At 43.6% G+C, this 25,227-nt stretch overlaps 1 protein-coding gene across 1 annotated transcript in view; it reads right to left on the bottom strand.

Moving 5' to 3' along the window:
- armc8 (armadillo repeat containing 8) overlaps nt 1-25,227 on the bottom strand; it is a 137,263-nt gene that overhangs the window by 19,759 nt on the left and 92,277 nt on the right. Inside the window, exons 15-18 of the mRNA XM_078404289.1 lie at nt 23,639-23,725; nt 22,553-22,645; nt 15,167-15,316; nt 7,914-8,009 (exon numbers count right to left, since the gene is read on the bottom strand). Coding sequence (XP_078260415.1) covers nt 7,914-8,009; nt 15,167-15,316; nt 22,553-22,645; nt 23,639-23,725 — 426 coding nt within the window. The remainder of the gene's footprint in view (nt 1-7,913; nt 8,010-15,166; nt 15,317-22,552; nt 22,646-23,638; nt 23,726-25,227) is intronic.

The raw sequence follows: 25,227 nt of genomic DNA, 5'->3' as shown, positions 1-25,227 counted from the left end.
CAACTGCCCTCCTCTTGTCCGCCTCAACCTGCAGAGAGTGGTGAACACTGCCCAGACAGATTACACGCTCGTCACTTCCTTCCACCCATTCCTTCTTCATGGTGCTTTGCATCTGGAAGGCAGGAGGTATCGTCAAAGATGCCTGCCACCTTCTGAGAGAATATAGAGGTGGAAAGTCCGGACATTTAGAATAAAGGCCAGCTTTATCCCCACCTCTATCAGACTCCTGTACCAATCACCTCTGCCAAATGCATTTCCCAGAAGTGCTGCCACGTACTCTTCACGCTACCTCATCTAATTATTCTTTCATTGCGTTATAATATATTTTGCACATCTTCATAATTGCACATTTCTGCTATTTTGCTATTTATACCATTGTGTTCATTATTACATTTATCAGTTCAGTTCAGTTTAGTTTATTGTCACGTGTACCGAGGTACAGTGAAAAGCTTTTGTTGCGTGCTCACCAGTCAGCAGAAAGGGAATGCTTGATTACAATCGAGCCATTTACAGTGTATAGATACATGATAAGGAAATAATGTACAGTGCAAGATAAAGCCAGCAAAGTCCAATCAAGGATAGTCCTGGGTCACCAAAGATAGTAGTTTGTACAGGTGCTCCCCGACTAACGATGCTTCGACTTGCGATATTTTGACTTTGCGATGGTGCAAACGGCAGTGATCCATAGCGAGCCGCAGCTCGCTTCCGACCACGTGTATTCAGTGCATTTCGACGTACGATATTTTGGGTTTACGATGGGTTTCTCGGAACCCCATCATAAGTTGAGGAGCACCTGTATTGTATTATTATTGTATTGTATTATATAATATATTGTATTGTATATAGTTTAGCCTGTGAGCTTCATATGGACAAGAAATTTCACTGACCCTAATATTTATGACAATAAACTGATCTGACTCGGGTCTCACGACATGAATTTCACAATTTGCTCATTGATCACTTTTCATCCTTGTAGTTTGCATTCTGTGTAACGCAAGGATCACCAAATGACAAAAGTGACAGAAATAAGGGAACAAGAACAAGAATACAGCCAATCCCGTTACCCCCACAAAACTCCACACCTTCATTCTCCAGATGCTAAATATTTATTCTCATCTACATAACAAATGCTTTTCAATATTTCAGAATAAAATCTGAAACAAGTTACTGACGGAAAATGCTGGATTGTTTCTTTAAAAAAAATCAAAATTGAGAAAGTTATTCTTTCTTTTTACCACAAAACTCTAATGTCAACAGAAATTAGCTATTACTTTTAGCTCTACATCACCGTCTATATCTCTTGTTTCCCTTTCCCCTGACTCTCAGTCTGAAGAGGGGCCTCGACCCGAAACGTCACCTATCTTTTTCTCCAGAAATGTTGCCTGACCCGCTGAGTTCCTCCAGCTTTTTGTGTCTATCTTCCAACTGTTACTGGTAGTTGTTCAGGGGTGACAGATGTGTTATTTTTGCTGCTTTTTATTTCCACGTCAATTATCCAGACATCAATTTTATGACCCACAGTTCAAAAACTAGCTAAATCGTTCCTCTGAATCAGTGACAGAGGAACATCAAATGGAACAAATATTGACCAGAAATGAAAATATCAATAAAATACAGTTATTAATGTCAACCTGCAGTGTTGTATCACCATTAAGACAGTAACACATCCAGTGTGTTATTAAAAATGAGTTTATTAATCCTCAGTAAATATTGCTGCTTGTATCCTGTTATTGGCTTGTAAGCAACCACAGAATTATAGACTAGGAAGAGGAAAACAACCTACAACTATACAAAATGTGTAGGAAGGAACTGCAGATGCTGGTTTAAACCGAAGACAGACACAAAAAGCTGGAGTAACTCAGCGGGTCAGGCAGCATCTCGGGAGAAAAGGAATAGCTCTGGAGAAAAGGAGAAATAAATGCACCTATTCCTTTTCTTCAGAGATGCTGTCCGACCTGCTGAGTTACTCCAGCCTTTTCTGTCTACAGAAAGATATCTCACATTGAAAAACATTAGAAATGAAATAACCATGGCTACATTTTAGTTACTGTATAAGCAAGACCCTGACAATGGGGGTTACAGTTCTGTTTAGCAACAAGTTCCTGATTTTAAGGGGAAAAAGCAAGGATGTATTATTCAAATGGGGTCTAGTTTTAAAATAACTTTAAGACTGCAAACATATTGGAGCCCAGACAAAATTTGAAAATACCTTTTCCAACTTTTAAATAATATAGGGAATAAGTATAATTAAATGATATGATCAGTCCTATGAATACAAATTCCTAAAAAAGAGCATTTTTATTCTCAGAATAAAAATATTGGTGCAGTAATAAAGAGAAAATGGGCATAATCAAAAAGCCTCTTCACTTTATATACTATATATGAATCATCAACCATTTAAGTTTTTATTTGCTGCAAATCAATTTGAGATTGACAAATGATAAAGATCAAGTTTAATTTTCTACCATCTGACCTGTGAATTTAATAATTCAATTAACAAAAGCAGTCTTATATTTTTTGCCTGTGAGCATATAATTGGTATTTATGTAGGACCTCGAGCATAATAATACATGTCTCACAGCATTTAAAGAGGAATAAATGGGTCCAAATTTCAGGGACAGGTACTGAAGAAGAGTTTTCATGCAGGGTGAGGTGGAAACATAGGTGCAGGAGAAGGCCATTTGGCCCTTCGAGCCAGCGATGAAGGGACTGAGTGATGCTTCAGCCAAAAGTTCCATAGCACAAGACAAAACGGCTAAAGGCCCCATGATATTGAGAAAAAAGGTCAAAAGGAAAAGGAAAATATATAAAGACAAAGATCAGGATCAAACAAATTACGTGCAGAAAAACTTCAGAACATCATATTTGTACTAGTCTCTAAGACCCAACGTCTCTTGTCGTATTGTACATAACTGCTGCCGAGAACAAAGGGGGACCCGGAGTGGGGGCCGTTGAAAACAAAGGGGGGAACAGGAACAGGCGGGTGGGGAAAGGGAGCTTGCTGCCATGTGCGGCGGCAGCCAGTAGATAGGTCTGTTCGGTACTTCACTTTGTCGGTGCCAGACATGTGACGACACTTGTGTACTGCCCAGGTTCTATGCAAAACAAAGCTTTCCACTGTACCTAGGTACTCTAGCTACATGTGACAATAAAGCATCATTCATTCAACCTAAGTATGTAGGTAACACCAGGTGGCGCCACCAGCACTGGCTGCCTCGCCAACAGTCTGTCTGTCCTTTCTACTGTTTTTTATTATTTTAAGTATGTGCTAAAGTATGCTTTCGTGTTTCTTGGTTTGTTTTATGTGGGGGGGGGGGGGGGGGGGAATTGGGGAAAACTTTTTTTCAATCCCTTACCTCGACGGAGATGCGATTTTTCTCCGTATCGTATCTCCCTCCCCACTGCGGCCTAACATCGAGGAGTTGGCGGCCTTTCCTGGAGACCGGCCCGGCGCTTCAAACCACGGGCGCGGCGCGGACTTTAACATCGCGGAGCTTGCGATCCTATGTCGAGGATCGACTGTGGAGAGCTCCAACTGCGGGGCCTGTGGACATTAACTCCGTGAAGCCCCGCGGTCTCTGGTAAGAAGAGGCCGACTCGGGAGCTCCATGCCGCGGGGAGTTTCAATCATCCCGACGCGAGGGCCTCGGACAGTCGGCAGCGGCGACTGCGGACGGTTCAACAGCCCCGACCGCGGGTGAACAAAGAGGAAGGTGATTGAACTTTATTACCTTCCATCACAGTGAGGAATGTGGAATCCAGTGTGGTGGATGTTTATGTTACATTTTATTTTATGTGGCTGTGTGTCTTGTTGCTTTTCACTTAGTGTGGCTGTATGGTAACTCAAATTTCACTGCACCTTAATTGGTACATGTGGCAATAAATTGAATCTTGAATAGGTTTGCTTTAGAAACAGTGATGGGAGTAATGGGCAGTGATGGGCTGATAAAGTGAAAAACACTTTGCTTAATTCAGTGGAAATGAAAATAAAGCACACAGCAAGGCTGTGGCTTTTAGATTGGGGATTGTGTGGAGCTGAACAGAGTTAATGGGGGTAGACATGTTGGAGAAACCAAGTTGGAGATAATAACAAGAAAGGGTGGAGGGAGGAACTGCAGATGTTGGTTTACACCGAAGATAGACACAAAATGCTGGAGTGACTCAGCGGGACAGGCTGCCTGACACAATGATGGGTTTCAGCACCAGTATGGAACAGAGACAAAAGCAGATGTATTTGTAGAGATGAAAAAAAATCTTGACAGTTGTATATCATGTTAGATGTTCAGCATCAGGTTGAAGAGAACACAAGGATTTCCGCACAATCACATGCAACCCCAATGAGCAGCTTAGAGAGATGATTGAGCAAGAAAGAGCACAGAGGCTGCAGTGAAAGAAGTCAGGCTCATCTGCAAGTTGACTGAGTTAGGCAGTCGGCCCAATAATCTCATCTGGATTGATGAAAGAGGTAAAAGTAAGCAAGCAAAATGCCCATTGGAAATACAAAGTCCAGGGCACCATAATGTGCGGGACACATGGTGTTTGTAATTGCTCAGGTGTGTTTAAATGCCTCCTTAATGCAGGTATAAGAGAGCTCTCAGCATCTCGTCTTTCCTCCAGTCTTTCCATCACATTTGGGAACTTTTATTGCTGTTTATCAACATGAGGACCAAAGTTGTGCCAATGAAAGTCAAAGAAGCCATTATGAGACTGAGAAACAAGATTAAACTGTTAGAGACATCAGCCAAACATTAGGCTTTCCAAAATCAACTGTTTGGAACATCATTAAGAAGAATGAGAGCACTGGTGAGCTTACTAATCGCAAAGGGACTGGCAGGCCAAGGAAGACCTCCACAGCTGATGACAGAAGAATTCTCTCTATGATAAAGAAAAATCCCCAAGCACCTGTCCGACAGACCAGAAACACTCTTCAGGAGTCAGGTGTGGATTTGTCAATGACCACTGTCCACAGAAGACTTCATGAATAGAAATACAGAGGCTACACTGCAAGATGCAAACCACTGGTTAGCAACAAAAATAGGATGGCCAGGTTACAGTTTGCCAAGAAGTACTTAAAAGAGCCACCACAGTTCTGGAAGGGCCACCACAGGTCTTGTGGACAGATCAGACAAAGATTAACTTATATCAGAATGATGGCAAGAGCAAAGTATGGAGGAGAAAAGGAACTGCCCAGATCCAAAGCATACCACCTCATCTGTGAAACACGACGGTGAGGGGGTTATGGCCTGGGCATGTATGGCTGCTGAAGGTACTGGCTCACTTATCTTCATTGATGATACAACTGCTGATGGTAGTAGCATAATGAATTCTGAAGTGTTTAGACACATCCTATCTGCTCAAGTTCAAACAAATGCCTCAAAACTCATTGGCCGGCGGTTCATTCTACAGCAAGACAATGATCCCAAACAGACTGCTAAAGCAACAAAGGAGTTTTTCGAAGCTATAAAATGGTATATTCTTAAGTGGCCAAATCAATCACCCGATCTAGCCCCCAAAACAAGCATAAGCTAAAGATGGCTACAATACAGGCCTGGCAGAGCATTACCAGAGAAGACACCCAGCAACTGGTGATGTCCATGAATCGTAGTCGTTCAACCAGTCATTGCACGCAAAGGATGTGCAACAAAATACTAAACACGACTACTTTCATTTACATGACATTGCTGTGTCCCAAACATTATGGTGCCCTGAAATGGGGGGACGATGTATAAACACTGTGTAATTTCTACATGGTGAAACCAAAATGTATAAAAATGGCCTTTATTAAAATCTGACAATGTGCACTTTAACCACATGTGATTTGTTTCTATTACAAATCTCAAATTGTGGAGTACAGAGGCGAATAAATAAATGATGGGTCTTTGTCCCAAACATTATGGTGGGCACTGTAGTGCTTGCTCCTCTTGTCCTGCCCCAGACGTTAACACAATTATCCCAAATCCTGAATATTCCTGTCCCTTACACCCAGTCCTCAGCCACACAATCATCTGGCCTTTCTTTGTGTACCTGCCTGTACCACCAAGTGGCACTAAGGCAATCCAGAGATTACTGCCCTGGAGGTCCTGCTTTTTAACCTCTTCCCTAACTCACAACATTCCTTCCACAGGACCCCATCTCTTTTCCTACTTTTGTCATCGGTACCAATGTGCAAAATGGCTCCTGGCTGCTCACACACCCCCTTGAGAAAGATCTGCAGCCACTCCAAGACGTCCCAGACCCGGTCACCTGGAGGCAGCACAGCACCCTGGATTCCATTTGCAGCCACGCAATCTCCAGTCCGTTCCCGTAACTATGGAGTCTCGTTGCCCTGTCTGACTTTACCCGTCTCTGCTGGGAATCAGTGCCAGGCCTGCTTCTGCTACTGCTTTTTCCTGACTGATCAGCCCCTCTAACAGTATCCAAAAGGGTATAAAAGCAAGAAGGGTCCTGACCAGAAATGTCACTCTATCCACATCCTCTAGAGATGCTGCCTGACCCACTGAGCTCTCCTGCACTTTCCAAGGTGAATGGCCATAGAGAATTCCTGCATGTTGTGCTTACTCCCTTTCGTTTGTTTTGTGGTCAGCCAGCTAATTTCTGCCAGACCTCCGGTGTGACCAGCTCACCAGAACCCCGATCTATGATGTTCCCTACATCCCAGGTGATCTAGAATGCCTCCAGCACCCGTTCAAGGTCCTGCATTTGTACAGTAAAACACAAAGTACTGGAGAAACAGTGGGTCAGGGAATATCTCTGGAGAGAATTGGGCTGGACCCTTCTTTCTTTAATTTAAAGTTGTGGCCATGGGCACTCATATGGGTCCCAGATCTAGGGTTGCCAACTGTCCCATATTAGCCGGGACATCCCGTATTTTGGGCTAAATTGGACCGCCCTTGGCCTGTATTAGGCCCGGGGGGGGGGGGGGGGCACTGTAGGCCCAGACACTGCAGGCCCGCACGCTGCAGGCCCGGACAATGTAGGTCCGGGCCCTTTCTAACGGAGGTTGCATAGCAACCCGCCTCGTGGCCTGGACGGCTGCCATTGGTAGAGCGGGAGGACATGGCCGCTGGCTGGTTGAGGTCAAGTGGGGCGCAGGGCGGTGATGTCACCTTGTCTCGTATTTGGGAGTGAGATAGTTGACACCCCTACCCAGATATGCTGCCTTTTTATTTTGGTACATCGAACAGAACACACTGGCACCATCACCCACCCCTTTCTCTCTCTTCTTCATACACACAGTCAGGAACCACAGCTGGACAACCTTAGGCATAGTCATCAGGGACACTGGAGGTTTCCAGACCTGAGAGAGAATGAGCATGCCACTGCCCAAACTACAATCAGGAAAAGTTATGTTTTTTTTAACATAGAAAATAGGTGCAGGAGGAGGCCATTTGGCCCTTCGAGCCAGCACCGTAATTCATTGTGATCATGGCTGATCATCCACAATCAGTAACCCGTGCCTGCCTTCTCCCCATATCCATTGATTCCACTACCCCCTGGAGCTCTATCTAACTCTCTTTTAAATTCATCCAGTGAATTGGTCTCCACTGCCCTCTGTGGCAGAGAATTCCACAAATTCACAACTCTCTGGGTGAAAAAGTGTCATCTCACCTCAGTTTTAAATGGCCTCCCCTTTATTCTTAGACTGTGGCTCCTGGTTCTGGGAACATTTACAGTTCATAATCTTTCTGAGAAACAAATCAAGAGACCAGGTGGTGACACACAGTGGTAAATGAATGGCTATGTTTTATCGCTACTTAACATTGATGGCAAATGTGCTCTACTAATAATGCATCAACATACAGTAAAACACCCCAAAAAGGTAGTCAACTTTGTGCACATAAATCACCAACTGATATATATTAAATGTGAGGAAAGCTTCAACATTCTTACTTAAAGATCTCTAAAAAACTTACTTGTTCTTTAACTTCAATATTATGTTCCCCTTCGAGGATGAGAGTCACTGCTTGCATTATCTGTTTTCCATGAGTGCTCATTATCTGGTCTATATGCTGGTAATTAAAGAGAGGCACATTATACATTGGTTAGCAGACTTGACTTACTGTACACAAATACTTGTTTTATTCAGAAAATCCAATTTAAAAAACATGAACCAAATGCATTAACATACTGCAGTCATACACTTAAATCTGCAACGGTTAGTGGTAGACCCAAAGGGTTGATTTTTTTAATCAAATTTGTTTTTTTATGCAAATATTTATACTTATAATTGTGATGGAAATTGGACTTCTTCCATCACAACAGACGTTGGTAACCTGGAAGCTAAATTGGGGCCGTGAGAAATGGATTGCAGTGCACAAGTTGTTGCCATGCAAGCAACACATCTTGAAGTTCCTCCTCCCTTCCCTCCTCCTTTGCTTCCTGCTGCTATTCATCCACCTCCTGCTTCCCTCATCTGTAAATATGAAAAGGCCTATGCTCTCATGATGGAGAGGTTGCGCAACATAGGGGAAAACCACATGTTTTGATATTGGTTTTGCCAAGTACAGGTGGCACAGCAGTAGAGTTGCTGCCTTACAGCGCTAGAGACCCACGTTCCATCCTGACTACAGTTGCTGTCTGTACAGTGTTTGCACGTTCTCCCTATGACCTGTGTGGTCAGTTTGTTACAAGCAGCAGAAGCATTACTTTAAACTCTCTAGTTGACGGTTTAATCTGACTTTTGTCTCAGGATGCTTTAAAGTGGATGCACGTTGTCCACATTTGCACAAATTGCAGCTCAGTGCTCCATGGTCCAGCTGCCACAGGTGTGATAGAGATACAAGTAAGAGAAGAGAGGAGGTGCTGTCTGACTTTGTGATCAGGGAGAACATATCCACTATACTTAGAGAGCAATTCGATTTATTCACAAAATGCTGGAGTAACTCAGCAGGTCAGGCAGCATCTCGGGAGAGAAGGAATGGGTGACGTTTCGGGTCGAGACTTTTCTTCAGGTATACTTCGAAATATACTTAGAGAGCATATTTCTGTGATATATGCTCTCTGTGAGGCAATATTTGTAGAACTTAGAAACAGGAAGGGCTTGATCACTTTTATGAAACTACTAGCCCAAACCTCTCCTGCATTGGTGCAGCACCCTCTCCTCCCCCCCTCCATTCCCCTCCACCGCCTCCCTCCTCCCCTTCCCCCCCCACTCCATCCTCCTCAACCCCCTTATCCTCCATCCTCCCTCCACCCCCCTCCCTCCTTCTTCCCTCCCTAGGAGATCGATTTAAACTTTAAAATGTGAATAACTTAAAAAATATAACACCAATTTCAATAAAACTACTTGAATTACCATTAAAGCAATGACGGTGAGTAAGGTGGGCCTAAAATTGTCGCGCTATCGTGTACCGTTTTGGCTGTAGTTCGATCACAAACAAACAAACGAGAGTTTTAGTGTATAGATTATAGGCCTCCCAATAGTCAACGGGAATTGTGAGGAGCTAATGTGTAATAATAATATATATTCCTTTATTCGTCCCACACCGGGGAAATTTACAGTGTTACAGCAGCAGCAAAGATAGCAAGAGATCATTCATTAGAACGATTACAAATAGTTGGAAAAACATAGGGTGGTTTTAGTGGGAAATTTCAACATCCATAACATTGATTGTATCTCTCATAGTATAAAGGGCTTGGACGGGGTAGAATTTAATAAATGAGTCCAAGAAAGCTTCCTTAATATAGAGGGCTTCACAAGAGAGGGTGCAATGTTGGATCTCCTGATGGGTCACGTGGCTGACGCAGCAGTGAGGGGCACTTTGGATCCAGTGACCATAATGCTATTTGCTTTCAAGTAGCTGTGGGGAAGGATGGGACTCGTCCACAAGTTAAGGTCAATTTTGGAGGCACGAGGTGGAAATTTGCAGAGGTTGAATGGGAGAGCTGTTTGCAGCCGGTAAGGGGACAGTTGGCAAGTAGGGAGCTTTCAAAAGTGTGAGAGCAAGAGTACAAGGGCAGTCTGGGGTGGGAGCTGCTTTAGGCCCTCGTCGTCCACCCTGGGCGGTTCTACATTACTGGCAACATTTGCAGCAAAGTGTCAACTACGGTACTCTGAAGCACCAATTGCCACTTTTGACTGTTGTAGTTGACATACGAAAGACAAGAAGCAGGGCAGTCTGTTCCTGTTATGATGAAAGTTCGTTGTTTAGGCAACCCTGATTGATGAGACATGTTGAGGCTCTGATCAGCAAAAAGGAGATACAAGTCAGATTTCGGATAGGAGTTTGTGATGCCTTCCATCAATAATTACCAAAGAGATATTGGCAGTTTTAAAGAGCATTAAGGTGGTGCTATACCAGTGGATGATTAAATGCACCTTCGGACTCTGTGGGAAGCTAGGGAAGAAATTACAGAGGTCCAGCATTCTGGCGGGCAGGTTTGCTACTGCTACATGGGTGGTTTTAAACTAAATAGTGGGGGGGGGGGGGGTCAAATGGGACAGTCAAGGATGGAGTTAAAGGGAAAGAAAGTATAGGAAAAGTTAAGAAAGACCCCAGAATTAACAGGACAGAAAGCTCACGAAGAAATAGGAGAGAATGGACAAGTGTAAGAGGAATCGATGTGAAAGGTGAGATGAGCAAAGGATTAAAAGTACTATATATGAATGCGAAGTACAAGAAGTAAAGTGGATGAGCTTGAGGCTCAGTTAGAGGTTGGTAGGTATGACATTGTGAGGATTACAGAGACGTGGCTGCAGGAGGATCAGGCCTGGGAACTGAATATTCAGGGTTATACGCCCTATAGAAAGGACAGGCAGGTGGGCAGAGGAGGTGGGGTAGCTCTGTTGGTGAGGGATGGAATTCAGTCCCTTGCGAATGGTGACATTGGGACTGACGAGGTAGAGTCACTGTGGATAAGAGTTGAGGAATTGTAAAGGTAAGAAGACACTAATGGGAGTTATCTACAAATGGCTTCAATCCATTTGCTGTGAGCATCGACCACAATCAGCACCTCCTCATTGTCGATGCTGGCACAGTCACAGTGAATTTGACTCCACGGTCTCTCAGGGAACTCCCATGGATGGATTGGGGCTGCAACAGGACTATGCTGACTCTGCTGACAGCTTGGACAACTTCTCACTTGTTGTTCCAACTCATTGTTGATTCCTGGCCACCAGACGTATGATCTTGCCAATGCCTTCATTTTCCCAATGCCAGGGTGCGTGCTATGAAGTTCTTCAAGGATTCTAGTCCTCATCTCCAGATTATCTGGGATGACCACTTGTGGTCCCCACAGGATTATGTCATCCTCCACTGACAGCTCTTCTTTCTTGCTGGCAAAGGGCTTTACTTCTTCTGGAAGATTCCTTGCACTTGGCCACCCTTCCATGATGTGGTTCTTCACCTTGGAAAGAACTCTGTCCTTCTTGGTGGCTCTCTTCACTTCCTGTGCATCAACAGGGCGTGTGTCCAGATCGGTGAGCATGTTGATGTGTGTTTCTGGTGCTTCATCAAGCTCGGCAAGCTCCGGATGATTCCATGAAGAGTCCTCTTCGAGGATCGGCAAGCGCGACAACGCATCTGCATTCTGGTGTTTCTTGCCTTCTCGATGGACTATCTGGTAACTGGTAACTGGTAACCTTCTGGTAACTGTAGGCAGACAGGATCATATGCCATCTTGCTAAGCGAGCAGAGGCCATCGGGCTGGCCGGCTTGTGGTCTCCAAACAGTCCAATCAGAGGCTTGTGATCAGTCACAACGGTGAAAGACCTTCCATGTAACTGCTTGTGGAACTTCTTCAGTCCGAAGATTATGGATAAACCTTCCTTTTCATATTGTGCGTAGTTCACTTCGCTGGGCTTGAGAGTGCGTGAAGCAAAAGCTATCGGGCGTTCTTGTCCATCTGATTCAACATGGCTTATCACAGCACCTAAGCCATAGAGGCTTGCATCCGTTTGGAGCAGGATGGCTTTGGCTGGATCGTAATGCGTCAGCACACTGTCACTCTGAAGAAGACGCTTGGATCTCTGGAATGCCTGCTCTTGTTCCTTTCCCCATTTGAACTTGGGATCAGGCTTGCTGCTTCTCCTCCCACTCTTTGAATCTGCTGATCTGTGCTCTGCCTTCAACATCTGAGTCAATGGTGCAATCTCCTGTGACAGGTTGGGTATAAACTTCCTGTAATACCCCAGTAGGCCGAGGTATGCCTGGAGTTGGCTTTGGTTCACAGGCCGCACTGCTTCACGCACCGCATCAACTTTGACTTGAAGAGGACGAAGCCCATTCTTGTTCAGTCGATGTCCGAGATAGTCGACTGACTCTTGCATCAGTGCACACTTCTCCTTCTTCAGACGTAACCCATTGGTCTCTAGTCTTGACAGGACTGCTTCCAGGTTCCTGAGGTGCTCTTCGTCAGTCTTTCTGCTGATGATGATATCATCAAGGTATGGCTTGCACATGGGAATATCGGCTAGCAGACTCTCCATGGTTCTCTGGAACATGGCTGGTGCACTGGATATCCCAAAGGGCAGTCTGGTATACGCGAAGAGACCTTTATGTGCGTTAATCGTGGTGAACTTTCGAGCTCCAGGGTCTAACTATCTGATGATAGGCATGGGAGAGGTCTAGTTTAGAGAACATTTCTCCTCCTTCTAGTTCCTGCAGTAGATCCTCCAAAGTTGGAAGGGGATACTGTTCAACTTTCAGCACCTTATTTGCTGTGAGCTTGTAGTTGCCCCAGACTCTCATTCTCCCATATGGTTTCGGAACAGCTATGATCGGGCATGTGAAATCTGCTGTCTTCACAGGCTTGAATGGAATGGGCTTCCGGTGGAAGTGGTGGAGGCTGGCTCGATTTTATTATTTAAGAGTAAATTGGATAGGTATATGGATAAGAGGGGATTGGAGGGTTATGGTCTGAGTGCAGGTAGATGAGACTAGGTCAGGGAGAATGGTCGGCGTGGACTGGTAGGGCCGGACAGGCCTGTTTCCATGCTGTAGTTGTTATATGTTATATGTTATATGTTGATAATGCCATCCTGCAGCAAGTCATCCAATGCGGCATCAATCTGCTTTTTAGCAGCATATGAAACAGGAGCTGCCTTGTAAAACCTTGCTCCCCTGTTTTCGTCTTGTGGATATACCTTGGCTTGGTATCCCTTCAGTACTCCATGGCTGCTGTTATCAAACAGTTTGGCGTGTCTGTTGAGTACTGTGTCCATGGACTTAATCTTTGATCTGGCGTGTTCTGGCTGGCTAGATTTGACAACAATCCAGGGTACTTCCTTAACCAGTCTCTTCCCATTAGGCTTGCACCTTTCTTTACTACCACTAGGGTCAGCGTTTCTGGCTTACGGTGAGGTGCGAGCTGTACCTGTACCGCTGCTTGTCCGTAGATGTCAACCTTCTCTCCAGTGTAGGATTTCAGCTTGATGTTACTGGGATCTAGTCTAGGGTCTTGACCGAGTTTGCTGAAGACTTCTTCTGGTATGATAGTCCATGGACTTCCAGTGTCACCTTCTAGTTGTACCTCCCTGCCGTTCACTATCAAAGTGGCTCTATACGGGTCAGAGTTCGTCAACTTGTTGATCGATTCATCGTCCAAGTGGTTCATGGCTTCCTCTGATGATGAATTCGAAGCTGCCTCCTCCAAGTGGTCTGCTTTTTTCTGTGATTGTCCTCTCCTCCGCTGGTCGGCTCTAACAGCCTCACACTGACTCTTAGTGTGGCCCATTCCCGAGCACCTGAAGCACCTGCCATCTCAAAATTTGCACCTCGCTGGCTCGTAGCTGCCACCACATCTCCAGCATTTCTTAGAGTAGTGACCCTCGTCTTTGGGTGTCCTTGGTTGACTCCTTGTCTTCTGTAGTCCAGACACCTTCCTTTGAAGCTGATTGACGGAGGTAGTATCCTCTTGAGGCCTTCCGATCTTCTGGATCTGCTCCACATCTTGTTGGCAACCTGTTGCAATATTGACTGCGTTCTCAAAGGTTAATTTTTGTGTACCCAACAGTTTCTGCTGGATGTTCACGTCTGCACACCCTACCACCAATCTGTCTCTCAGCATATTCTCCAGTTCCTTGAAATTACACCCCTCACTTAACTGCCGAAGCTTTGCTAGGAATTGAGGGATTGTTTCATTTGCTTGGGTGCAGGTATAGAATCGATACCTTTGCACTATTTCTGTTGGTTTTGGCGAGAAATGAGCAATTAAAGCATCCTTATATTCCTGCTACGTTTTACTTGCAGGCTGAGCTGGCTGCAGCAATGCTCGTAGGGTGTGGTAACCCTTGCTTCCTAAACCTGTAAGGAACAATGCTCTTTTCTTCTCTTCTGACGTGGTATCGTTTGAAGTGAATCAAGCCTCTCAGACTTCAGTCCATTCCTCAAAAGTATAACCAGATTCTAACTGGGGCCCATTCCCAACAATTGGATTAGCCATGGTTACACTATTAATACTCGGTTTCACAACAACACTATTTAAACGTTATCACCGTCGCTGGTCTGCTCTCGGATACTCGGATACACGTCGTCGGTGGCTGGTGACAAAATGGCGGTGGCTGGACTTGGGCCTTGGGCTGCACAACATCTACGTCTGGTGGCTTAGCTATTACTGGCAAGCGAACACGATTGATGTTCTGCCTCTATGAGCTGCGTTGCACGGCTACAGCACTGCTTGTATGGTAGGTTGCATCGAGGGGTTGACGTGCACTCGGCGATCGTGCGTTCCATGTTTTTAACTTCATGTTCGGTCGCGCGAAAACTTCAAAGTGACCGCAATCTGTTCCTGTTAGAGGAATCCCATCCTCGTCGCCAAATTGTTATGTATTTGTGCTGTAATCGGACTATGAATAAAGCTCGGAACACACAAGTATTTAAACGTGCCTTGGTCATGTTATCGCCATCTTGAGTCTCTCTGTGCATGCGTACAATCGCGCAAGTCATTTCATATTAAATCGTTCTCATACACAACAGTGCCACTGTACAAACATACAAAAAAAAACTTTATAGAGAAATAAGAGGTCTATTAAAATGTCACAATCTAGCAACAGATACTATTATTTAGTGCTTGATTCCAGCATCTTACACTTTCTATAGCAATCTAAATTTGCCCACTTAGACCCATGGTCTTCAAAGGACAGGCCAGCCAGCCAGCTAGATATTAGGAATAAAGAGAGCTTGGTTAGAATGTGATAAATGTTAACATTCAAATTACAAATACCTACAGGCCTAGTGGATAGGAGATTCCTGAGGAGCCCCAGAGTCTTCATTAGTACATTCACGTCTGAATCTGAGAGCAATCTGAAGAGTTGTTCTGTACTCAGTCCGCGTAAAATGTCTGTCTTTATCTTCTGATCAGCTTGAAAAGCCATATTCTAAAAAGATTAAATTGGATGATTTAAATCGGCATTTTGTCAACGTTTAATTGCGGATAGAATAACCTGCAGTACTGTAAATATCAAGATTCTTAACAATGTGAAATTTTATTCAATAAAGCTGGTATACTTTAAAAGGTTGAACTCTATTGAAAAACACAGATGTACAGAGGTCATAGCTTTTTTTAAAGTAAGAAATCAGTGGTTGGAATCCTGCGTTGCAGGAAGGAAGATACTGGAGGTCAGCAATCACACCTGTGCTTGGATATCACAGGAGGAATTTCTCAGGGCTGCATCCTAAAAGTCCAACCATCGTTAATTCAAATGTATGATTGCTCACTCATGATACTATGATGTTTAAATATATTCATAACTTTTCTAAACACGATCCATTCCATGCCTGTTTGCAGTACAACCAAAATATTTCGGTATGGGCTGATAGTAGGAAAACAACATTCGCACAACAGAAGTGCCAGGCAGTTATTGTCTCAAATTAGAGAGAGTCTAACCACTCGCCATTAATACTGAATGGCATTACTGTTAACCAGTTCCCCACTCCCATCATTCTGGGTATCGCCAGTGGCCAGCATCTCAACTGTACCAACCATAATAATGTTACATCAAAGGCTGTATATCCAGCAGTGAGCTTGAACAGTGCAGCACAAGGACAAAATGTCTGTGCTGAACATGATGCCAAGACCAAGACGCCCCAAAGCATTTCCAGCAATTTTACAAGACATGTCAGTGGCTTGACGTAATTTTCTTGGAGCACGCCTTCAATAACCCCCAAGGAAAACTCACCACCAACAAGAAATACACTTAACCCACACGCCATTCACAGTCCATGCCTCCAGCATTGCCTGGAGCATTGTCATCGACAAACTGCAAAGCAATCGCCTACTTAGGATCTTCTGAAAACAGCTCCCAATACCATGACCTCTAGCTGTGAGGATAGAGGCAATAGGTGAATGGGAGCTCCAACAACCATGCTGGCTTAGAACCATTTCACTAGCTTGGAACTATACCACTGGCTAAGAGCTATATCACTGTTTATTGTTCCAAGTCCTAGAACTGCACCAAACAGCAATATTTTATTCATGAAAAATAAAGTTTCATTTCTCTAACTTCACGTAACACCTGCATTCTCTCTCTCTCTCCATTCCGCCCCCACCCAAGTCGCATCAACTTCTCGTTCTCACCTGGTAAACAATGGCCTGTTTCCTTTATCACTGTTACTTTTCTGCATATCTTTCATTTGTTTGTTCTACAGTGCCCTGCATAATGTTTGGGACAAAGACCCATCATTTATTTATTTGCCTCTGTACTCCACAATTTGAGATTTGTAATAGAAAAAAACACGTGGTTAAAGTGCACATTGTCAGATTTTAATAAAGGCCATTTTTATTCATTTTGGTTTAACCATGTAGAAATTACTGGAGTGTTTACACATAGTCCCCCCCATTACAGGGCACCATAATGATTGGGACTCAGCAAATGTCATGCCATCTTTAGCTTATGCTTGTTTTGGGGGCTGGTCCCCTTCAGTTTTCTCTTCAGCATATAAAAGGCATGCTCAATTGGGTTCAGATCAGGTGATTGACTTGGCCACTCAAGAATTGACCATTTTTTAACTTTGAAAAACTCCTAGCAGCTGCGGCTTACCTGCAGTCCATTTGTCTTTGTGTTTTTGTTGTTTTTGTTGTCTTAATTGTAGTTGTGATGTGGTGTTTTTGTGTTTGTGTACTATGTGTGTATGTGGGGGGGAGGGGGGGAACTGTAACATTGTAAATATGGGCCCCTCCGAACGGAGACCCGACCTTTGTGTTCTGGGCCGTGTCTCCGTTCCTGCTGCGGCCTACCATCGGCCCAACTCCTGGAGCTGGCGGCCTCCAGGGCTCTGGTTCGCAGAGCCCGCGGACCAGACTCACCATCAGCGGAGCCGGCCGTTCTCGGAGGCTGCGGGAGCGGCTGCGACTCGCCTTAGGCTCGGGCCGCGTGGATGCCGACATCGGGAGCTCCGGCAGCGGCAGCGTGTTCGCCCGCCCCGGATCGCGGGGCTTGGGTCGGCCCGCCGCGGATATTTCACCGTCCGGCGCGGCCTGAAATAGGCCACGGAATTTTCTCTGCTCGGCGGGGGCTTCAATGTCGGGAGCCCCGACCGCCCCAACTTACAGCGGGGCTTGGGTCGGCCCGTTGCGGACATTTCACCGTCCGGCGCAGCCTGGAACATGGCAACGACAACAGCCTGACCGCAGGAGAAGACGGCAGGGGAAGAGAAAAAGACATTCTGGCCTTCCATCACAGTGAGGAGGGGACTGGAGGAGACTCACTGTGATGGATGTTTCTTTTTGGGGGGTTTTGTGTTGGTTGGGGTTGTGTAATTTGCTTATTTTATTGCTCTTATTGTTGGACTGTGGGTGACGAAATTTCGTCCAAAAAACTTGTTTTTTGGATGACAAATAAAGATATCTTGAATCTTGAATCTTGAATCTTGAATCAGTATGCTTGGGATCATTGTCTTGCTGTAGAACCGCCGGCCAATGAGTTTTGAGGCATTTGTTTGAACTTGAGCAGATAGGATGTGTCTATACACTTCAGAATTCATTATGCTACTACCATCAGCAATTGTATCATCAATGAAGATAAGTGAGCCAGTACCTTCAGCAGCCATACATGCCCAGGCCATAACACCCCCACCACCGTGTTTCACAGATGAGGCGGTATGCTTTGGATCTTGGGCAGTTCCTTCTCTCCTCCATACTTTGCTCTTGCCATCACTCTGATATAAGTTAATCTTCGTCTCATCTGTCCACAATACCTTTTTCCAGAACTGTGGTGGCTCTTTTAAGTACTTCTTGGCAAACTGTAACCGGGCCATCCTATTTTTGCAGTGATTTGATCTTGCAGTGTGGCCTCTGTATTTCTGTTCATGAAGTCTTCTGTGGACAGTGGTCATTGACAAATCCACACCTGACTCCTGAAGAGTGTTTCTGATCTGTCAGACAGGTGTTTGGGGATTTTTCTTTATTATAGAGAGAACTCTTCTGTCATCAGCTGTGGAGATCTTCCTTGGCCTGCCAGTCCCTTTGCGATTAGTAAGCTCACCAGTGCTCTCTTTCTTCTTAATGATATTCCAAACAGTTGATTTTGGTAAGCTTAAGGTTTGGCTGATGTCTCGAACAGTTTTATTCTTGTTTCTCAGTCTCATAATGGCTTCTTTGACTTTCATTGGCACAACTTTGGTCCTCATGTTAATAAACAGCAATAAAAGTTTCCAAAGGTGATGGAAAGACTGGAGGAAAGACTAGGTGCTGAGAGCTCTCTTATACCTGCATTAAGGAGGCAATTAAACACACCTGACCAATTACAAATATCTGTGAAGCCATGTGTCCCAAACATTATGGTGCCCTTAAATGGGGGAACTATGTATAAACACAGCTGTAATTTCTACATGGTGAAACCAAAATGTTAAAAAATGGCCTTTAATAAAATCTGACAATGTGCACTTTAACCACGTGTGATTTTTTCTATTACAAATCTCAGATTGTGGACTACAGAGGCAAATAAATAAATGATGGGTCTTTGTCCCAAACATTATGGTGGGCACTGTATATCTCTTTACTTCACCATCTATACCTCTCGTTTCCCTTTCCCCTGTCTGAAGCGTCCTGACCCGAAACATTGTCCATTCCTTCTCTCCAGTAATGCTGCCTGGCCCGCTGAGTTACTCCAGCATTTTGTGTCTATCTTTGGTTTAAACAAGCGTCTGCAGTTCCTTCCTACATAAAGTTTAATTCATTCATGTTTAAGTGTGTTCACAAAGAACTAAAGCAATTTAAGGTATTGTATCACCATTATCTTCTCATGGGCAATCATGGATGAACAATAAACATTAGCCTCAAGAGTAGTGCCACATCGCAATATATAAATAGAAAGTCTACATTTCCCAAGTATGGTCTGGCATGAATCTTTGGGCAAGTTTTTGGTCACTCTTTCTTATTAATACTGTTGTGTCGATGCTCATTTTCCTCATCACAGAATCATATTAGGGAATACGGAAAGCTAATGAAAGTGAATGGTCTGATTGGTGATAAAAGATAAAGCCTAATGACAATCAGTGGATTGTCATCTGAACCACCAGCATTTAGCCACATAAAGGAAGTTCTAAATTTATGTTATTCTACAGTCCAGAATTTAATGGAAAATTCAGGGGCCTTATCTTGTCACTTTGCTCTGCTCATGGACTACCCCAAAACTTGAATGGAAGAGTCCAATCTTACCTAGACCCATCAGCATTATCCTAGAATTCATCACTGAGATCCTATGTCAGACCGAAGGTATTTATTCACAAAATGCTGGAGTAACTCAGCGGGTCAGGCAGCATCTCAGGAGAGAAGGAACAGGTGACGTTTTGGGTCGAGACCCTTCTTCAGACTGATGTCAGGGGGGTGGGACTAAGGAAGGATATAGGTGGAGACAGGAAGATAGAGGGAGATCTGGGAAGGAGGAGGGGAAGCGAGGGACAGAGGAACTATCTAAAGTTGGAGAAGTCGATGTTCATCGACTTAGAAGCCTCCATCTTCTTATAAAAGAAGTTCTCCTATGTCAGATCAGTCACCATAGGGTGGTGCAGCGGTAGAGCTGCTGCTTTACAGTGTTTGCCGCACTGGAGACCAAGATTCCACCCAGACTACGTGTGCTGTCTAAACTGTACCGCGTTTCTACGCCCTTCCCGTGACCGCCTGGGTTTTCTCCGAGAACTTTGGTTTCCACCCACACTCAAAGACATACAGGTTTGTAGGATAATTGGCGTTACAATTGTCCCTAGTGTGTGAAGAATAGTGCTTATGTGCAGGGATCGCTGGTTGGCACGGACTTGGTGTACCAAAAGGCCTGTTTCTGCGCTGTTTCTCTAAACTAAACTACTATAGGCCTCTTGCAGATTGTCACAAGCAGCAGAAGCATTAATTTAAACTCTCTAGTTGACAAGAGAGGGCCTGTTTCCACCCTGTATCTCTAAAACTTTAAAAAACATTGATTTGAATTGGGATTCTAAGCAAAGCAAAAGGCAACTTTTTTTAAAGCTTAATATTGCAAGTTAGTGTATAGCTTTTAATTATTTTCTTAGAATTATATTTTTATTTATTTACTTTAATTTTAGTATTTTTTTAAATATCTCACACGCATGTAAATATTCTTGTTAACTTCAATGATAGCTTTGACTGAAGGAAAAGTTTGACCCACACATTTATTTTCTGTCATGTTAGCTACTAGATAGACTCAAAATTGGTTTGGCCATGGAAGACACAAGGGTAATAATGGTAGACACAAAATGCTGGAGTAACTCAGCTGGTCAGGCAGCATCTCTGGAGAGAAGGAATGGGTGACGTTTCGGGTCGAGACTCTTCTTCAGTCTGAAGAAACGTCACCCATTCCTTCTCTCCAGAGATGCTGCCTGACCCGCTGAGTTACTCCAGCATTTTATGTCTACCTTCGATTTATACCAGCATCTGCAGTTCTTTTCCTAGGGTAATGGTAGAGGAGTATTATTCTGACTGAAGGTCTCTGACCAGTGGTATTCCATAAGGATCACTGCCAGGCTCTCTGCTGTGCGTGATATATATAATTTGTAGGTGGGCTGATTCGTAAATTTGCAGACGACACAACAATTGCGGATAGTGAGGAAGGATGTCAAAGGATACAGCAGGATATAGACCAGTTGAAAATATGTGTGGAGAAATGGCAGATGGAATTCAACCCGGCCAAGTGCCAGTTATAGCATTTTGAGAGTTCAAAATGCAAGAGGAAAGTGTACAATAAATGTAGATCCCTGAAGGCCACCGATGTACAGAGGGATATTGGGGTTCAAGTCTACAGCTCCTGGAAAGTGGCAACACAAGTAGAACAATGATAAGGAAGATGGATGCTATATTTGCTTTTATTGGGGCATTGAATATAAAAGTTGGGAATTAATGTTGCAGCTCAATAAAACTTTGATTAGGCCACATTTGGAGTTATGCATACGATGGGGTTACCACAGTAACGATGTTGAGGCTTTGGACACGTGCAAAGGAGGTTCGCCAGGATGCTTCCTAGATTCGAGTGTATTGGCTACAAGGAGAGGTTGCACAAACTTGGATTGTTTTCTCTGGAAGGTCAATAGACAATAGACAATGGACAATGGACAATAGACAATGGACAACAGACAATAGACAATAGGTGCAGGAGGAGGCCATTCGGCCCTTCGAGCCAGCACCGCCATTCAATGTGATCACGGCTGATCATTCTCAATCAGTACCCCGTTCCTGCCTTCTCCCCATACCCCCTGACTCCGCTATCCTTAAGAGCTCCATCCAGCTCTCTCTTGAATGCATTCAGAGAATTGGCCTCCACTGCCTTCTGAGGCAGAGAATTCCACAGATTCACAACTCTCTGACTGAAAAAGTTTTTCCTCATCTCAGTTCTAAATGGCCCACCCCTTATTCTTAAACTGTGGCCCCTGGTTCTGGACTCCCCCAACATTGGGAACATGTTTCCTGCCTCTAACGTGTCCAACCCCTTAATAATCTTATACGTTTCGATAAGATCTCCTCTCATCCTTCTAAATTCCAGTGTCGGAGACGGAGACGGAGACATGACCCGATAGAAGTATATCATTTATGAAAGGCTTAGATCGGGCAGTTAACAAGAATCTTTCTCCCAGAGTGCAAATGCCAAACACAGGAGGGCATAGCTTTGAGGTGAGATGAGGAAAGTTAAAATGAGATACGAGGCAAGTTTTTTGCTTCACACAGTGTCAAGCAGGGTTGGTATTCACAGTAGGTGCCTGGAACACACTGCCTGGGGAAATGCAGAATGCAGATACGATGGCAACATTTTAGAGGCATTTGGACATGCACTGGCATGGGTTGGAGGACATAGACCATATGCAGGCAGATAGGATTCATTTATTTTGACATCATTGTCGGCACAGCAATCATGGGTTGAAGAGCCTGTCCCTTTGCTATACTGATCCATGCTCAGAAACTGGGTATGCATCTACATCTGATGAACTTATAAATATATTGCATGAGTACAATTACTTAACATATCTAAATGAAACCACAATTTCCTGCATTTAAAGTGACTACAGTAGTAGACATGAAAGCTCTAGTATCGCTACGTATAATAGCCGAAGTTTGTTTGCTAATAATAAATAATATAAATATCTGCAAATGACTTATCATATTAACTTACCATTAATGCCCAAATCCCATTGACTCTGAGGGCTGGATTTTCACTCTGGGTCAAGTTGCATAACAGTTCCACAGCACCCGATTCCAAGATAGGCTGCAACATAAAATGCAAAACTGATCTTTTATAAATATCAATGGAATTTTCTAGTTTGCCTACTCCTAAAAGATTCCATTGGAATTTTTATGAATTATTAAATAAAATCTTAATAATTTTCTCTGATCTAGATCTCTTACCACTAGGGTGTGGTGAGAAGTCACAAAGGCAAGTGAGTAGCTCTTTGTGCACAGTTCTACATTATTCTAGAGGGATTCTTCAGACAGAGATAGATGGATTCTTGATTAGTACGGGTGGCAGGGGTTATGGGGAGAAGGCAGGAGAATGGGGTTAGGAGGGAGAGATAGATCAGCCATGATCAAATTTGGGTTAGAAACAAAATGCTGGAGTAACTCAGCGGGTCAGGCAGCATCTCAGTAGAGGAGGAATGGGGACGTTTCGGGTCGAGACCCTTCTTCAGACTGATTTGGAGTAGACTTGGTGGGCCGAATGCCCTAATTCTGCTCCTACCACTTATGAAAGCAAAAATGAAGCTAATATACCCATTGACATCCAATTGTTCACATTCAACAGGTTTAACCACTCAATATAATGGTGTCCCCTGATGAGGACAGATAGAGTTGCAGTGTAAATGAAACCTAATTCAGGAATGCCAGCCATGGATAATGTACACAAATAGAAGATACATTTTCAGTATCACAAAAAAAGCCTCGATTTGACTGTCATTTTTTTCAATAACCAAACTAATGATCATTTCAGTCCACTGGTTACTCTGACTTTTGTTTTATCGCAAATGTTGGGTTTATTTGAATTTTATAATGGAGCAACCAGAAAATATAAAGGGAAGTGACAAAATATAATTGTAAATGTTGAAACTATAACTTAAATGATCATATAGTATTAAAATGTAGTTTGTTAATCACAAGTGGATTTCCTGATATCTTTAATAACTAATTCCAACTGAAGAAACGGACAAGTCTGCAACCGTTAGGTCAAAGCCCCAAATACCCTTTTAATTTGCTAAAGACCAACCTCCTTGCTTGGGGAGAACTCAAGGAGAAGATTGCATAGTGTTGATGATGCCACCACCAGGACTTCGTCAGGGGCATTTTGTAACAACTGAAAGATAAAATGAGGAGAACCAAGGTACTTTGTATTTGTATTCACCAAGTTATTTTAACACAACAAAATGTTCCTTTACATACGATCTGCTGTATTTTCTACCTTACCACCGCGTTTACACTTCACAAGCAGTTCACTGGCTGTAAAGTACTTTTGGGCATTTTATGAATTTATGAATCACTTTAGTTTACTTTAGTTTAGAGATACAGCGCGGAAACAGGCCCTTCGGCCCAACGGGTCCACGCCGACCACCGATCCCCGCACATTAACACTATCCTACACCCACTAGGGACAATTTTTACATTTACCAAGCCAATTAACCTACAAACCTGTACGTCTTTGGAGTGTGGGAGGAAACCGAAGATCTCGGAGAAAACCCACGCAGGTCACGGGGAGAACGTACAAACTCCGTACAGACAGCACCCGTAGTCGGGATGGAACCCGGGTCTCCGGCGCTGCATTCGCTGTAAGGCAGCAACTCTACCGCTGTGCCACCGTGACCGCCGACTTTATGAAATGTAATTTTTTTTCAGGGATACATCAAAATGAATTGTGCAATATCTTGCACATCCAGTCTCGAGTGATTATGGAAATTGGAACTCATTGGCCCACAGCATTAATTTACAGAAATAAAATAATCCATAAACTAAGAAAAACATAAATAGCTAATAATCTCTGTAGTCATGGTAATAGCTTTGGATCGCAACAAACCAAAAGGTTAAAGTGAAAAACATCAAACTTATTATCCAAAATTAATCATCTTAATAACTAAAATATAGAAAATGTAACATGCTTTCTACTTAAATCCAAGAAGAAAGCTCATCAGGAGAAAAGGATAAAAGAGACAAAACGTGTGAGGAACTGCCTGGCTCTAGGCCTCTGACATAGTCTTGGCCATTTCATGTTCTCGAAACTGAGCAAAGACTCATCCTCACAGTTTCATTGCTGAGAATGAGGTGAAGCATCAGCACTGAGAGGCAGCGACTCAGGAAATCAACTGATCAATTATGCAGATGTTTTGGTAGAGATTTTAATGTTCTCAGCAACAAATTGACACAGTGGGTATGACTTTATGTATATAGTCTTTCATTCCTTTGAAGGAAAAAGATATCCCTCCAATATTTCTGCTCCTAAGACACTAGGGGATCAAGTTGAGCTAAAGTGATTTTTTTTACAACAATGTAAAACTTACTCAGTTTTGGTGCAAAATATAAGAATAATTTGCTTTCTAAATATTTACTTGAGATCATGTATAAGTAACAAAAGTTGATTTTTTTGCTGTAAGATTTAAAATAAAAATCACCTAATATCAATTAATATCCTGCGAATAAATAAATATATCTCCCTGGTTTACAAACTCTATTTTCTCTGTATTCTAGCTCATTTGAAGCACTTAACAGACTTGACAGATCACTTAATAGATTGATTAATGCAGCACTCATTTGAAAAATCTACTTCAGAGATTCTGCTTCTACTACTCAGGAGACTATGGACTATGG

The sequence above is a fragment of the Rhinoraja longicauda genome, chromosome 8 (genome assembly GCF_053455715.1).
Source record: "Rhinoraja longicauda isolate Sanriku21f chromosome 8, sRhiLon1.1, whole genome shotgun sequence".
Lineage (NCBI taxonomy): Eukaryota > Metazoa > Chordata > Chondrichthyes > Rajiformes > Arhynchobatidae > Rhinoraja > Rhinoraja longicauda.
The sequence above is the reverse complement of the archived record's forward strand: the minus strand, read 5'-3'. Positions and strand labels throughout refer to the sequence as shown.